Source organism: Protopterus annectens, chromosome 11.part0, assembly GCF_019279795.1.
Source record: "Protopterus annectens isolate FY-2018-M chromosome 11.part0, PAN1.0, whole genome shotgun sequence".
NCBI lineage: Eukaryota > Metazoa > Chordata > Ceratodontiformes > Protopteridae > Protopterus > Protopterus annectens.
In genome coordinates, this window is record NC_056745.1 from 231,692,067 (window position 1) to 231,709,387 (window position 17,321).

General features: G+C 41.6%; 1 protein-coding gene across 1 annotated transcript in view; it reads left to right on the forward strand.

Annotated features, from left to right (window-relative positions):
• The window catches only part of EEA1 (early endosome antigen 1), a 1,728,461-nt gene that overhangs the window by 637,685 nt on the left and 1,073,455 nt on the right, over positions 1-17,321 (forward strand). The window contains exon 11 of the mRNA XM_044087190.1: positions 9,022-9,138. Within this exon, the coding sequence (XP_043943125.1) occupies positions 9,022-9,138 (117 nt within the window). The remainder of the gene's footprint in view (positions 1-9,021; positions 9,139-17,321) is intronic.

Sequence of the window (17,321 nt, forward strand, 5' to 3'; positions counted from 1 at the left end):
ATTCTGCGTATTTCCATATCTGGATGACTGGCTCCTCATCGCCACCACCAGGCATCAGCTGATTCGTTCCAGAGATTACACTGTGTTCCCAGTTAGGCATAACCATAAATTTCGAAAAATCTGTTTTATTGCCGTCACAGCATATTTCCTTTATAGGAGCAGATCTAGACACCACCACCGCCTTGGTCAGATTGCCTCAAGCAAGAGTAATCTCTCTACAAAGTCGTGTCCCACTTGTTAATGGAAAGAAGAGTTCCTGTACTCCAGGTTCTGAAGCTGTTAGGCACCATGGCAGCGACACTCATAGTGGTTCCTCTAGGACAAATCCACATGAAGATACTCCAGTGGTTACTCTTCACACAGTGGTCTTATCAACAGCTTCCAATGTCACACAAGATTTTACTGACAAATGCTTGCAAAAAGGACCTCCTTTGGTAGTTGAACAGCCACCAGGTAACTGTAGGTCGTCCATCCATTTGTACTTCCCCCTCCATCAGCCACGGTGACCACGGATGCTTCCTTGATAGAGTGGGAGGAGCAGTTTCAGGGAAGAACTGTCCAAGGCACTTGGTCAGAGATGGAATCCCATTTGCACATCAATGTCCTAGAGTTGAGAGCAGTGTTTCTAGTGTTGCAACACTTTCACAACTCCCTACCTTGAGAGATGATTGCAATACAGACCGAGAACGTGTTGGTAATCTGGTACATCAACAAATAAGGGGGAACCAAGTCTTACCCTTTATGTCGAGAGGCCCTGAGAATTTGGCAGTGGGCTGTATCCACTGGGCGCTTTCTGATAGCAATGCACATCCTGGGGTCATCCATCGTGATAGCGGACAAACTGAGCAGAGCCATTCTGTTGGCGGAGATGATATTCCGCAGATGGGGCCAGCCTTGCTGCAACCTTTTTGCATCCCCGATGAATGCCAAATGCAGAAACTACTTTGCCCTGTACCCTCCACTGGGGGACTGCTCAAGGGATTCGCTCGTTCACGATTGTCCCTTGGGTCTCCTTTATGCCTTTCCACCAACCCCTCTGATCCCCAGATTCTTACAGAAAGCCAAAATCTTGGGAAGGGCTGTTATTCTGATTGCCCCGATTTGGCCTCTGCAGATATGGTTCCCCTTCCTTCAGCAATAGCTTCCTTTGGTTCTACCTTTCTCAGGAATGTAGTCCTGTGATCCGCCCAGGATTAGGGTACTTGGGATGCTACCCACGTGTAAGAACAAACAGCGAGATTGAACAACTTCACATAAAGAAGTTATGTTCTTACCATAATGCTCAATGTGAGTTGTTCATCTCACCTTTGTTCTTACACTCCCTCCCACCTTCCCCCTCTGGATTCTGGAAGAATGGGTATGACTGGTTGTCTGGTTGGTCTGACTAGTGTCCTTCCGTCCAGCCAGGATATCTCTTAGCTAATTGTAAATAGCTATATACATATGGACATATTGTATTTTTGGTGCTTAGTTGTATTTTTTGTTGCTGGGTTCAGCAAACTAGATCTGAGGTTGGTAGGAGAGCATCATGGGATAGGGTCTGTGCCTTGAGCTACTCAAAGATCTTGAGCTTGGAAAGCGTCCGACTCGGAGCCGATGGATCGGCTCCGTACCCACGTGTAAGAACAAAGGCGAGATGAACAACTCACATGGAACGTTATGGTAAGAACATAACTTCTTTTTGTTGGATCCTATGAGGAGCCCTTTCAAGCCCACTCAGACTTTACCTAGGACTAGGTACTCTTCTTCTTTCAATCCAGTACCATCCAGACTACGTTCCCCCTTCCTGGAGAGACAAAAGTCATCATAGGTGTCATCAACTCACTCATCTAGAAGCCTTATGGAAGATGAAGTGGAGAGTATGGTTAAGGAGATCCTCTGGGTGCAAGGTTTTGCAAGGCCCCCTTTTGCTCCTACCCCTAAGGGTCATGAGTTTCGATTATAATCATCCCCACTTCAGGTTCCTCCTCCGACTCCCCTGGAAGTTTCAGAGCCTTCAGATACAATCCATCTGGTATTGTCTGGGTTGGAGCCAAGGACCTTTCCTTCCTCTGCTTGGACCTCTGCTCCAAGTTCCTCAGGTCAGTCGGAGCTGGGTTGCTCTCTGGGTCATGGCGGCCCAGTTAGGTCTGAGATGGTCGGTTTGACTCCAAAGTTTTTGGAGCCATCCCTATGTCTTGGAGTCTTGGCTCGGATCACTCCCAGATTTGGCCTCGGGAGCCCTGTCATCTGGATTTTAGGGTGCCCAGATCCATAGGCATGACCTGTCAGATCAGGAATCCTTCAATTCTTGGGGTCTATCAGCTTTCGAGGCTTTGGAGAAGGCTATGTCTACCTCAGCAGCACAGATAGTATCTACCCCTTCGGATCCACAGCCTTCCGTCTTTCAGATCTTGCACCCAGATCAGACCTCCCACAGGGATAGCAAATCCAGAAGCCCCAGGCTACCTAAGAGGATTCCCCTCCTCTTCCAATTCACCAGAGCTCCCCATGGAGGAGGTTCCTTGGAAGAGAGAAGTGTAAGAGGAAGCACCTAGACTCCATGGAGGATTGCATTGCCAATGATACTGACCTCAATGAAGGTGAGGGATCCCCACAGTCACCTCCAGATGATGTTTCCTTTTGGGACATCCTAGAGATTTTGAAACAGAGAAGTGGCTGGAGGCCCAGCAGTCCCTCATTGGAGAAGTCTGTGTACCTGGCAGCTTTTGAATCTTGACCTTCTACCTCCTGGGTGACCCCTCCCCACCGATGAGCTCATCTAGTTGATCTCTCAGTGGGCATGGGAGGCTCCAGATTCCATTGATCATACCCCCTGGATACCAAATATGATAGCACCAGAAGATAAAAAATTTTGGTGAAAAGGTGTTCCAGTAGATGCCATGGTTGTGGTGGCAGTCATAAAAAAAGAACTTGTGGAAGAAAGTTCTACTGTTCATCCTCCTAATAAGGATTCTGGGATGATGTATAGATGTGGGAAGAGTGTTTTCTCTTCAGCAACCTTTGCCTTTGAGGTTTCTGAATTCTTTTTCCCATTTTACCAGATTACAAAAGGGTCTGATAAAGAAGTTTTCAGATACCCTGTCAGGAGCAGTGTCTGAAGAGGTACAGGATTCAGTTACCTACCAGCATGCCACCCTGCATGCTATTGCAAACTTATGCATGAGGCTCATTTTGCAAGGAGCCAAAGGGGCAAGTAGAACTGCGGGCTCAGGTATCTCTGAGGAAATAAGCCTGTATGAACTTGTTGGGACTTTGCTGAGCCCTTTAAGTCTTTGTTCGCCAATGCTCCATTTGACGGCACTTCCCTATTTGGCCCAGAAATCAGAGATACTCTGTCTAGGTGCGAGAAAGATGGGACGATTTTTTCTGCCGTGGGCATTCATTTTTCCATGCCCCAAAAGACCATATTCAAAAAATCAGAGGCGCAGTGGAAAGATGTGGTTCAGAAAATCACAAGGGTCTTTTTCCACAAGCACGTGGTGAATGTTCCTCCAAGGCAGAGGGGGGAGCAATGATGGAAGACACCGCCCCTGTAGAAGAGGACCTCCGCATCATAAGGTTCCAGAGATCATGTTTTTTGGGAAACTCTTCCAGTGCTTCTGAATGGAGGCCCAATTGCTGTTCTCTGGAGGCAGTCAGGGGTCGACTATCCCTGCACTTGAGAGCCTGGCTGAACATAAATGACATATGGTGCAGAGGATAATATCCAGAGGATGCTATATTCCCTTTTCCTGTCCACCACCCAAAACAAAAGACTCCCTGATGTTTCACCCAGTCAAAAGGAGCAACCAGCCATCTAGATACATAGGCTGCTAAACAATAGTCATCCATGAAGTCCCACCAGATCAGGGAGGATCTGGAACTTACTCAAAGTTCTTTTTGGTACCAAAAAGACGGGACTAGAGACCAATTTTAGATCTCAGCAGATTGAACAAATCAGTTTATCAGAGCAAGTTCCAGATGGTAACGGTTCAGTCCATTCGTCAATACTTGGAGAAGGAAGATTGGATGTGCATGGCAGACCTTCAGGATGCATAATACCACATAAAGATGGGCAGGCAATCCAGAAGTCACTTACGTTTCTGGCTGGTAGATAGTCACTACCAGTTCCAAGTACAGCCCCCAGAATGATCAAATGTGTGGCAGTAGCTCAGTTGAGACATAGCTGACTGGCTTATAACCCCCCCCCCCCCACTAGGCATCTACTGCTCGAAGCAAAAGACATGATTCTTCAAATGTGTTTTTTGTTTGGTATTACAGTAAATTACAAGTCACATCTTCAACCCTGTCAAGCATTGGACTTCATAGAGCAAACATAAACACATTTGAGATGGTAGCATGTCTCCCATCATCAAGGGTGTTGACCATCAGAGTTCAAGTCAGGAAGTTGCTACACAATTCAAGGGTATCTGCTTGAATAATACTTCAAGCTTTAGGTTCTCTGGCAGCAGTGATAATACTAGTTCCACTAGAGAGATTTCACATGAAAGTCTTACAATGGATGCTCGCAGTTCAGTGGTCTATCATTCATGAACCCATGTCAGCCCCGATATGAATCACAAACACTTGCATGAAGGATCTTTTATTGTGGATTCAATCGTATCAACGTATACAAGGACGCCTCTTTTTTCCTCCTCTCCCAAATGCCACAGTGACCACAGATGCTTCCTAGATAGGGTGTGGGGACATTATCTGGGAAAAACAGTCCAATGCACTTGGTTTACAAAAGAGGCCAAGTCGCACATAAATGTCCTACAGATGAAAGTGGTGCTGCTAGTGTTGCATGCCTTTCAGAGTGCTCTTCCTCTGGGGAAAGTTGCGATCCAATTGCACAACATGTCAGTAGTCTAGTACATCAACAAGCAAGGGGGAAACAGGTCATGGCTCTCAGAGTGTGGCAGTGGACAATCTCGTCCCCCCAATTTGTGTAGCAATGCACATTCGGGGAAAGTTGAACGTGATGACAGACGAGTTGAGCAGATCCATTATTATGCCTCACAAGTGGTCCATCAATCAGAAAGTGGTTGAAAACATATTCCACAAGTGGGGACAGCCTTGCTGTGACCTTTTTACGTCCCCTCTGAACAACAAATACAGCAACTACTTTCTCCAGAACACCCAAGAGGGGAGCCCCCGAAGGATTCTTTCATTCACGATTGGCCTCCCGGTCTATTGTATGCCTTTCCCCCGACTCTATTAATCCTCATATTTCGTCAGAAAGCAAACAGGTTGTTTCTAAGCAAACCATCTCCTCCTGGATCTCTCAGGCCATTTCCTTTTGTTATTTTCATGGCAAATGTCTTTTTTCATCTGTAAAGTCACATTCTACTAGGGCGGTTGCCTCCTTTGGTGTTTTTTTCAAGAGTCTGGATACCAGTTTCATCCTTGAGGCTGCTACTTGGTCTTCCATTCATACTTTCAGTAAACATTGCAAGTTGTATCTTATTTCCATGGCCAGGGCAGACTTTGCCAGGGCTATCCTGCATATGTTTGTAGAGGGCTGTTCTGTGGCTACCTCTTCCCAGGCTTCTTCTTAGCTCTTGTTCTCAAGAATACTGTAACATTGATATGGAAGGACAGTAATCCCAGTAAGGTATAGTTGTGCAAAATTTTTCCGTAACAGTAGATGTTCTTCTGTTTAGTGTTGCAGCAATCAATTCCTCCCTACCCCCTTTACTCCTCTGTTGTAGCTTTTGCTCAGTATTTCTGTTGCCCACCTGGCCAAGGGGCCCTTATTCTTTTTCCTTCTCTCCATTTTTTCTTCTGGATGTACATGTTCGCTTTTGTTCCTGAGGGTATTCTGTTCCTCCTGAGGCATTTCTGTTAGATATTTTTGCCTTCACTCTGAATGTTTGTGTCTGCATGTTACCTTTATGCACTACATCGTATGCGGGGAGCATCTGTGTGACATACGGCGTCTTTAAGACCTAAAGGATTTGGTATACTGACCAGACATTTGGATATCCTTGGCAGAAGATCCCTTATGTAAAGAATATTGCAACAATAATGAGAAGGACATCTACTGTTATGGTAAGGTTTTACACAACTGTACTTTGCTAGTCTTACAGTCAAGGGCCATTGAGGAGCCTAGCCCACATTTACAGTTTTCCTTGAGCAGTGTCTGGTTAAATTACTTTCTCTGGCCATACAGTAGGCAAATGATGACTGAAGGAATGAAACCCTGAACCACAGGAACTACAGCTCAAAGCCTTAACTGTGCACCAACTGCCAGTTATAATATAACATCAACTGATTAGAAAAATTTCCCTTTACAGTTTATCTGAATATTTATAAGTCATTACATTGTCACTAAATATGCTTTAGAAAGTTCCTAAACCTATTAATCTTGCAGACTTTCCTCCGAAGAGAAGTTTTATTACAGGATGATAATGAACTTGAATGTGTTTATATATTTTTGAGTATTTTAAGTAAATTGATTTGCCAGTGTTTCTTTATGCATTGTAGCATTTAATGAGTGAAGTGTTTCAGTGTATTTTCCTCCTTGTCCTTCCTTACATTTTGGCCTATTTTTTAATAAAAAGCTTTGCAAACTTTTTAGTAGACTGTGGCCCAAAAAATGTAGATTTCCCTGTTGTGATATTGTCTAAGGGTAGTGTGCAGTATTTCCTGAGACTTTAATGGGGCACAGTTGCACATGCCCAGTGGTGTGACCATTAAATTCTGTAGCTGCAACATGTGCTTTTCCTGTGCTGACATTGTTGAGGTTAAAGTTCACTGTTTTTTTCCTCAGTAACTTCAGTGCATGGAAATTGCATACTTTAGAAGTATTTTTCTCCAGGAAGGAGAGGATGAAACCATTCCCTTGTTGGGGGAAAGGTACTGTTTGGCAGTTAATGCCAAGATAATTGTCCAGATATCAGCAAATCACTATAAATGACCAGCATTCTTTTCCTTTTCTTTTCTTAAAAAGTTTTCTCAGAATGATCATTGTTCCATCTGATATATTGCTATTGTTCTATCTAATATATTACCAAAGTTTACGGGAAATTTTGCCATGCTTTCTTTTTTCAAGCTTAATTTTTATCCAGGAAAGTTAGAAACTTTACAATTAACCTGGATGGTACGGAGTAATGGGATTAAAATTGCTTGATTGGAGCTTTGTGTAACCTTTCAATGCCAAGAGAAGGATCTTCTTGGATTTTAAGAACTTCAGTTGCCGATGTAGTGAGGAAATTACTTTAATTCCGTTTCGATTTTTTTCTTGGCAGGTTAATTTTTTTCCCTCAGTTGATTTTCAGTGTCTTTAAACTTGCTTAGCAACTAAATTGTTTGTGTTTGTGTCTTTTGGCTTTTCCTGGTTAGGGGTCGCCACAGCGGAACTCCGGTCCGCTAATGATTGGCAGTTGATTTTTACGTACCGGCTTGCCAGGCCTGATGCACAACTTTCAACTAAGGTACGCCCATTCATGCATGTCTCCACGCAGAAGACGCTCTAGCTGAGAATCGAACCGGACAGCGTCATACTGTGAGGATGCTTAGCAACTAAATATTCTACTTTATTTAAAATTCATTGTTCATTTCTTCTTTGACCTGAGGTTCATTTTCTTAAAACTTTTGGGTCATTCTGCTGTAAGATTTAAGATTTAATTTTGCTAAAGGTATTCTTGCATGTAGTCAGTTTTAGCATTTCCTTGCTATACAAGTATGTTAAGAAAAAGTCACAAACAATCAGCAGTAGTGCAGGAAGAGAAGATATGATTATTTGTTGAAATTGAGAAAAAAAAGTATGGATATTTTATAATTCCAGCAAAACAAGAGACTGTATCTGCTGAAAAAGAAGTAATTTATTGGGCTGGGGCAAATATGTATACATGTATTTTTATCATTTTTGATTTGATAGGCTTATCGTTCCACCATCTGAGCAAACTGTCTGCGCATACATGAGGTCTGACTTTTTGAAAACTTTATTTTTAGTCTCCATTATGTCTGCCAGGTTGATTCCAGAGATGGAAGCTGTGTTTGCACATATGTCTACCTTGGTACAAACCTGTGTTTTTGCCCGAAATTAGTATCTGAACTGTATGCCAGTCAGTTAGGCCATTCAGCACCTTCTGTTCTTTCTAGGGGCAGAATCCAGGCATTGAGAGAGAACCTGTTAAGTTGTTGAGTGTGAACTCATCACAGTCAACAGTCCATGAAATTACTGGTTGCTCTTAATTTCTTCTCATTTGTGACGTGCAGTATGATGATTAAAATTAGTGGTTGGATGGTGGCTAAACCCACGACCAATGTTATTTTATTGCAAAAGAAAAAAAAGATTGTTTCGTTAATTGTTGAGGCCAATGAATTCACACACTAATCATTAGAAAGCAAATATGTTCATATGTGCTTACCATCAGTTTGTTTTACTTCAAGAATGCATTAATTAAGGATATATATATTTATATATAGTTAGTTTTTCATCTGTGCCTCAAGTAGTAAAGGAGTTACAATTGTCAGGCAGAGGGTACCCAGACAGATTACAGGCTACATCATTCTCTCTCTTTTTTCAGTTACCTTTTGGCCCTTGCAGTTGAGGGTCATTCTGGTGGTGGGGTTATGCCTGTTTCAAAAGTGTCCTTTGTGGACATTAATCATGACCAGACTGTGTCTCACTGCATGCTTTTACTAAACACTGTTGCTTATGTCTTCACTCCAACCATTCTGTTATTGATTTAGTCTTAATAGCTTTTGCTAGAAGTAGCATTTTTATTATGGGATTCTTTATAACTGTTTTCCACTGCGTATAGCAGAATACAGTATAGCCCTCTGATGCAGGTTATTGCAGATAAGTGACTGTTGAGTGTATCAATCAATACTTTAGAGAACCTTGTATTTTATTCATCTCCTGTCTTGTTGGATAGTCCTTCTATCCATTCTGGGTGACCAGTTCCATGTAACTATTAATTTGAATCAGAATGTTTTGTGTTTGGTGTACTAAAGGCCATTGTTTCTCTAGAGAATTTTTGAATTGTTGCAGAATTGTAACCCTTTTTATTATGATTGCCTTTTGTGTAGACTACAATAACCCAATTAAAAGCTGAGCTTGCCAAGGGCCCTCAAGAAATTGCAGTATATAGACAAGATCTACAGAAACTCCAGAGCTGTGTTAATGGTTTGCAACAGGAAAACCAGGTAAGAAGACTAAACCAGAGCGGTTTGATTTTGCAGATTTATAATGTTTGAATGCATTTTATCTTTTGCTTCCTAGGGAACAGATGCAAACTGGCTTACAGTGAATAGGTTTAATTATTTAGTATTTCACCTGTGAAAAATGGAAGAAGCATTCTTCGTGTAATCCTTTTACCAAAAAGAATGGATTTTACTGAGTTCTGGATATTCTAAATGTAAGGTTAACTGCATCAACCTCTGAACTCGCCTTTTCAACAGTATAAATGTCTGATTACTCCAGACACAAAGACTGAGTTTCCTTTTCTTCCTCATTTAAGAGTGCACTACATTTCTTTGCCATCAGGCTATTGACATGAAAACTTTACTGACGTAAATGCCATCAGCTGTAGTTATTGTTTAGTTCCTGACACAAACTTGGCATAATTAAACAAACATAACTAAAGTTAATAGGCATCCATGACTGATTGTGCTTTACGGGTGCCTGTACGTCCTTCAACTGTACTAACATATCAGGTTAAAGCTACTTTTCTGTTGGGTAGTTCTTGTCTTACAAGACCTTACCTAGATCTTGCTATACTGTTAACCGGGTAATTCTTACTGTGCAAAAGACTTTTTTGAATTGATGGCTACATAGTACAAAGCTGCAGACAATGTTGAGTGGCTGGTAGTTAAAATAATGTTGTGATCCTGAGCTGCTGCAGATGAGGAGGGTGGTTAAAGTGTATTGATCATATTGTATATCAAATTAAGATAACTTCCTCCATTTTTATAGGGTGGATATTTAGATTAATGCCCTCTGTTTAAGCAATAGACCATTTTTTAAACAATTAGGCTTGAAAAATGAGTCAAAATGATGAAAGTCATGGAAATGGTCGTGCTTTCTTTTTACAGTCATTAGCTATTTTTCCATTGAGAAATGCTTTCAGTGGGAGACGAGAAGCCTACATTTGCAAGCAATTAATCATGAGAGTTTTATGCATTGTGCTTCAAGAAATCTAGGGATGCTGTAGTGCATTTGTGATGTTACTAGCCATTTTTTCATTACTAAGTGCTTTATTTGGCGACAGAAAAAATCTGTGGGGGCAAGCAATTAATCATGAGAGGTGTGAAGACTCTGTGCTCTGCAAAATGCACATGGTACAGTATAGTAAACATTTAAAGGTGCATTTGTAAGCAGTTCAGTGAAAAATAACTGAAGCTTGAAACTGTGGGAAGTGAATAAGTTTTAGAAGTAGTTGCCTCCCCAGCAACCTCAGTAATTTAATGTATTTATCGTAATAGTGCACAATTTAGTTGGCTTTTTTAAAGGTGGCCAGTGTACTTTTTCATAGGCTAAAAGTCGATGTTCGCTGGAAAGCATGTAAGCTATTCTGCATATCTGGGGAAAGAAATAGAGATAAGAAAAGATAAGAATGGTGCAAGTTGGAACACGTGCTCTAACATGTGCTTTAAGTATGGGTTACATTAATTTTAGAACAGGTAATGTATGTGGGTGCAGCCATAAATTTGGGCCAGCTGCTCCTGTCTGGAGGAATATACTTTTTTTTTTGAAAATGTACTTCATTTTATGTGTTTTTTGTAAACTAAAGGAGGATTGGGGGGGTTCTGAAAATCTATTTGTTTTTGTTTGAGTGCTTTTATTGAAAAAGTTTTGAAAAATGTGACGAGTTCAATTGCAGATGAGATGTAGCAGTTACATAAGTGATCAGTCTGCCAAACAAGTATGTCCATATACGTTGAAAAGTTAGAAATATATATTCAGAAGAATTGTTGCTTATAATACACTCAACATAATCTCCTCATACTGAGAATTTCCACTTCTCCTCCCCTATTCCTAATGGGAATTTCTACTTACTCTCCTAAACTCATAGACCTTGCTCTTGCTTGTATTAACTTTTTCTGAATACTTAAAGGTACCTAAGTGTAAATATACCCTAAGATAGAAAAGGTTCTCTGTTTCTATATTGAAAAGTTCTATGTCAGCTCATATACCTTTCTCTTGCTTGTATTAAGCTACTCATCCTGAATGTATGAAATATATTTCCAGTGTAACCCACCCTAATTTGTAAAAGCCTCTCAGTTTCTATATTGTAAATTGTTTTCAGCGATACAAGATTGTAATATTTGTATATGTTTGTACACTAGAGTACCTTATTTCCAAGTCCATAGGAATTGTATAATTGAAACTAAATACCTTATTGTAACCTTGCTAATTTGTTTTTGGAGCTTTTCTCCCCAGGACTCCATTGAAAACGGGTTATTTTGGCCCAGTGGACTATCCTAGTAAACCAACTGCAAATAAATAAATAAAAATAAATAGAGTATATGAATGAGCTTTTACTTTTCTTTTAACATAGTGGCTTTTCTGTCCACATTATCATGGAATGGAAAAAGTCTTACTGGTATTGACAAAAAGGAGAAAGTATTGAATGTTATCAAAGATGAATCTTGATGGAGATGAGCAGGGAATTTGACAGAGAGGATACAAGGATGGATATTCAGCAAAATATCAGGGAAAAAGGAAAGGGGGAAGTAACAATACTGATTGCTAGTGGGGCTTCAAGAGCAATAGAAGAGGAAAAATTACAGTAATGGTAGATTTGTTGTATTAAAGAGCTATTGGCGGGGGAGGAGGATTATGCTAGTAGGCATTTAGATTTCATCTAAAACTAGTATTATGGAGCTTAAGAGAATTTTGGAACAATTGATAAGCTTTCAGCAAGGGAGTATTAGTTATGGGGGAAGGGATGACAAGTGATTTGTAATAGTAAGGATGTATCGGTAATGGAAATTATGTAAGTATTATTAGCGAAGACATTTCAGAAGGCATAGCAACTAAGTGGGAATCAATAAAAATGGAGTTTAAAATATGGTAGACATAAGAAAATATGGGAAAGAGGTAATAGGGAATATTCAGATAAGCGGACAAAAGTTTAAGCATTGCAAAATAAGAATCTTGCAGAACAAGAGCAACAGCAAATGCAGAGTGCTAAAAGGAAAATAAGGGTGTATTTGGATAATATTAGTTTAGAAAATTTGCTGTTAAGCAACAATATTTGATAACTGCTGAGCACAAAAACTTTTATCACAGCAACAACTTTGGCAACAGTGAATTCAGCTTTACATTTCATCATCCCACTCTGGTCTTTTCATCTCAACTTTTTCACAAGACATCCTTATAGACTCTGCCATCCTTCATCCTCCTCCACCTCTCACTTATAGCGCTCACTGTCTCCAGCTAAATTTTTTTCAGCCTTCCCCATAGTATTTTTTCAGTTATGCTTCCAGCGTCTTTTCTTCCCTTTCTCACCTCACCCCTTCTTTTTCTACTGTCAGACTACCAACTTGCATCTGCGTTGTTTTTCAGTAGTTCATTTACTGTATTGAATACTCTTTTTATTTTTCTCTCCATATTTATATTCCTCATATTTTACCTTGCAACTTAGTATAATTATAACGTAGAAAGAAAAAACAGGAGTGTTGAAGTCTGATGAAGCGTCGTAGGACGTGAAAGCGCTTACTCCACTTTTAACAATAAACGGTAAACTTGTTGCAGCCTTTTGATTTTTTCAGCCATTGGTGCACTCCTGTTTTTTCTTTCTACATTGATTGTTGCTATTCCGGAGTGCTTTACTCAGCAGCCCCTATCTTTTTATTGACTTGATAGTATAATTATAACGCCATCCTTTCAATATTGTGAATTTGTGATAATTTCTTATATCTTGCATTGTTTTAAAGTTGTATTGTACAGCATTATGTAGTAAGTCTTTCATTTAAACTTTGTATAGTTATCTTTCATGACTGTATGGCTTATAATTTTCAGCAATTGTAAATCTTAATTAAAAACTGTATTTTTGTTTTGGAGCTTATTATGCTTGATTGGACTAACCTGGCAAACAAATGCAATAAATAAATAGAAAAAAAGAAAGGGTTATCACCAGACTTGGGGAATCTATGACAAAAATAAACAGATGTTCTTCATTCCACATTGCTGCAGTCCTAACTATTGGGTAGTCCGCTGTCCAGTCGGCCCGAATACCAAAGTATATGGCTGACGTCGGTCAGGGCGCATTAGACTGACGTCAGTACGTCAGGGTACTAATGCGCATGACCGACGTCATATCCCCAGTCTTTTTTGCCGCATGGTCCGATGCAGAAGCAATTTTGCGAGTGCAGGTTGGTGTTCTGAAAGTTTCTGAAGTCAGAGTTTCAGACCGAATCAAAGTTGGCTAAGTACCCGTTGGGGAATATTTTGGTTTTTCTTGCCTCAGTATTTAACCGGATGTCAGAAAAAGTGAATAACTGTATTTCTTGTGGGAAACAGATACCTCATAGGGATTACCATACTTTGTGTATACCTTGTTTAGGGCCTGAGCACGACGTTGTTGGATGCCGCTCTTGTGCTAGATTTAACAAACGCACTATTAAGAGAAGGTTAGACTGTGCCAGGTTAGTGTTTGGGAAGCGTTGTAATTATAAAATGCCGCCGGATGCTCCGGCCGGCTTCGCTAAAACGCAAAGATAAAGCAGCAAAGCCTAGGGTGGAGGAACCGACAGTCCCAGACGTCGGTTCTTTGGAAGGCTCAGTGGAGCCGGAGGTTTTGCCAGGTGTCTCTTTGGAGTCTCAGGGAGAGACTTTACTGTTACAGGATGTATCCTCTCAGGAAGTAGGCCAGGCTGAGGGGGCTTCTCCGGTGGCTGTTCTTCCCTCTCTTCCTAAGGTGGTTAGAGCCTCCCCTTCAGTTTCCAAGGCTTCTTTGAGGGGCAGGCCAAGTTTAGCTTCTGTGGGAGTTTCTCCTAGTGCTTCAGGATCTTTGCCTAAGAAACATATGCTTAAAATGGCAGAGGATTTGATTACTATGATTAGGGGTTCTATGCCCCCTCTTGATAAGAGGCCTAGGGTGGAACCTGAGTTTGAGAGTTTTGAGCAATGCTCGGAGGCTTCGGAGTCTTCGGCTGAAGACTTGCAGGAGTACCCTCCTTATTCTGATTCTGATGTGGATGATTCTACTCCTTCTGCTTCTCCTCCTGAGGAGACTCTGCATTCCATGAGGGAGCATTTTAAATGGGAAGGTCAAGATTTCTCTGATTCCAGGAAAAGGCTTAGGGAATTCTTGTTTTTACCCCAGCATAGGCCTTTAGCTATACCTCCTGTTTTGAATGTGGTGGAAGATGTGTTTGCAGAGGCTTCCCTGAATCCTGATTCTTTGCCTCCTGCCCCAGTTAAACCGGATAGGTATTATAGGGTGCCTGAAGCTCATAAGTATCTTTTTAAGAGTCCTAGGGCAGACCCAGAAACTGTCTCTCAGGGGCCTAAAGGTGTGAAGGCCTCAGTTGTTAAAAATCCTGTCCCTCCTGATAAAGAGGCAAGGGCTTTGGATAGATGGGGAAAGAAAGTGTATACTTCTTCCACTTTAGCCATGAGGGCGTTGAATTGTCAGTTTCACATGTTAAAATATCAGAATTATCTTCTTTCACAGTTGAAATCTAAGGTGGATGCTCTGGCTGAAGGTATTGAGTGTAAAGAGTTGCAGGATTTAGTTCATGTGTCTGAACAGGTGGGTAAACATTCCTTGCAGTGTGGTTTTGATGCTGTGCAGGCCTCCTCCAGGGTGGCTGCCACTGGTTCTGTTCTTCGAGGCACGCCTGGCTGAGAGATCAGAATTTAGCTGAGCATGTTAAGACAAGGATTTTGGATGCTCCTTTACAGTCTGATGTGTTGTTTGGTTCGCCTGTGGAAGCAGTTTTGAAGAAAATGGAGGACAAGGCTAAGTCTATGCAAACTGTTAAAGATTTTTGCAGGTGCAGCCTCAAGTTTAGTAGAAATTGGCCTACTAAGGGATGGACTTATCCTGCTTATGATTCCCAGTCTAGGGGTAGGTCTAGACGTGGTAGGGGCAGAGCTCAGGGTTCTTTTAGGCCTAGGACAGGGAGTTCCCTTGCTCAGACTTCTGGTGAGGGCAGGGGTCAGTCCTTTCGTAAGCAGACCCAATGACCTGCCTTTTCAGCTGCCAGTACGTTCTCGCCTGGCAGCACCTTTGGGAGGAAGGCTGTCTCTTTTCAAAGAAAATTGGGATTTAATTACCCAAGACAGATGGGTTCTGGATATTATTCACCACGGTTACAGGTTTTATTTCCATACCTTGCCTCCTTTCAAAGGCATGCCAGACATTCCTCCTCTTCAAAGAACAGAGGCTCACAACCAAATTTCTCTGTTGCTCCAAATAGGGGCCATTCAGTCAGTTCCTGTGCCGGAAAGGGTCCTAGGATTTTATTCTCGCCTGTTCCTAGTACCAAAGAAGGGGAACACGTGGAGACCAATTCTGGATTTATCTATCCTCAACACTTATCTGGACATTCCCAAGTTCAAAATGTTGACGTTACAACAGCTTTTACCTCTGCTGGGCAAAGATCACTGGATGGTAACTTTAGATCTCAAGGAAGCTTACCTTCATGTGCCAATAAGACTAAGTTGCAGGAAGTATCTGCGTTTCGAGCTGGAAATTCTCATTATCAGTTCTCTGCATTGCCCTTTGGCTTATCTACTGCCCAGAGTATTCACAAAGGTTCTGGCTCCAGTGATAGCTTACTTCAGGCTAAAAGGAATCCAAATCTATCCTTACTTGGACGACTGCCTGATTCTGGCTCAAGAAAAGAAGATCTTCTACAGCATCTGGAATATGTCATAGCAGTGCTAAGATGCCTAGGGTATTCTGTGAACGAAATAAAGTCCAGTCTAGTACCCTCTCAAGACATGTGCTTTCTGGGTGTGAGACTGAATACAGCAGCCCAGATGGCCTTTTTAACCCCGGACAAACAAAAGAATCTTTCCAGTTACTTCCATCATTATCTCTTCAGTCCGGGCTGACTGCAAGGACAGTCCTTCAAGCCTTAGGGTTCATGGCATCTTGTATTCTGGTGCTTCCCAATGCCAAACTGCATATGAGGAAGCTACAATGGTATCTCAAAATCTGTGGACACAGCACTGCCAGGATTTGGACACTGTCATTCAAATAATACCTTGCATTCAAAAGGAATTTTTGTGGTGGGCTCAGGAATGTCACCTAAACAAGGGACTCTCTGTGACCCGCCAGAGGCAAGTCAGATTCTAACGACAGATGCCTCAGATATTGCTTGGGAGCTCATCTAAATGGAAAGTGGATACAAGACAAGTGGCCTGCCAGACTACAGCATCTACATATCAACATGAAAGAGATGTTAGCAGTTCAGTTTGCATTAATTGCTTTCAAGGAGTTACTTCTTCCAGGGCAGGTGTTGATTCTAACAGACAACACAACTGTCATGTGGTACATCAACAAACAAGGGGGAACACATTCTTACCCATTGTGCAGACAAGCAATGATTTTATGGGAGACTGCGCTCAGTCTACAACTAACTCTTCAGGCAAGGTTTCTGCCGGGAGCACAGAACTCCTTAGCGGATGTATTAAGCAGACAAATCATGGATCCCCACGAGTGGAAACTGGATCTTCATGTATTTCAAAAACTGACAGTGTCATGGGGAACTCCAGACATAGATCTGTTCGCTTCTCCACTAAACCACCAGCTGCCAAAGTTTTGCACGAAGGGATTTCATCACACAACTTGGAAAGTGGATGCTCTTTCTTTCAGTTGGAAAAATCTTCATGTGTATGCCTTTCCACCTCTGCCTCTTCTTCCAAAGGTGCTTCTAAAGGTCAGACAAGACAAGCCAAGGATGATTTTAATAGCTCCAGATTGGCCTCGCAGCACTGGTACCCATTACTGAGGAGTCTGGTAAGGAAGCCTCCATGGCCTTTACCCTTGATTCCACACCTGTTGTCTCAGAGGGACGGTCATCTGCTCAATGTCAAGCTTCACTCTCTACATCTAACAGCCTGGCATATTCTGTTTTGAAAGACAGCAGGTCTCAGCTTCCTCAACAAGTTTTAAATGTGATTATGGAAGCCAGACGACCTAGTACAAGGAAAGTGTACGCAGAAAAATGGAAGAGATTTTTGTTTTGGAGTGCAGCAAACAATTTGGAGATTACTGAGCCAAATTTCAGTGCGGCTCTTCAATATCTTACTGAGTTACTGGACAAAGGTTTGTCTTTCTCTTCCATTAAGATTCATGCTGCAGCAATTTCAGCTCACTATGATTGTGACCCACCATTGTTTTCGCATCCTTTGTTCAAGCAATTTCTTA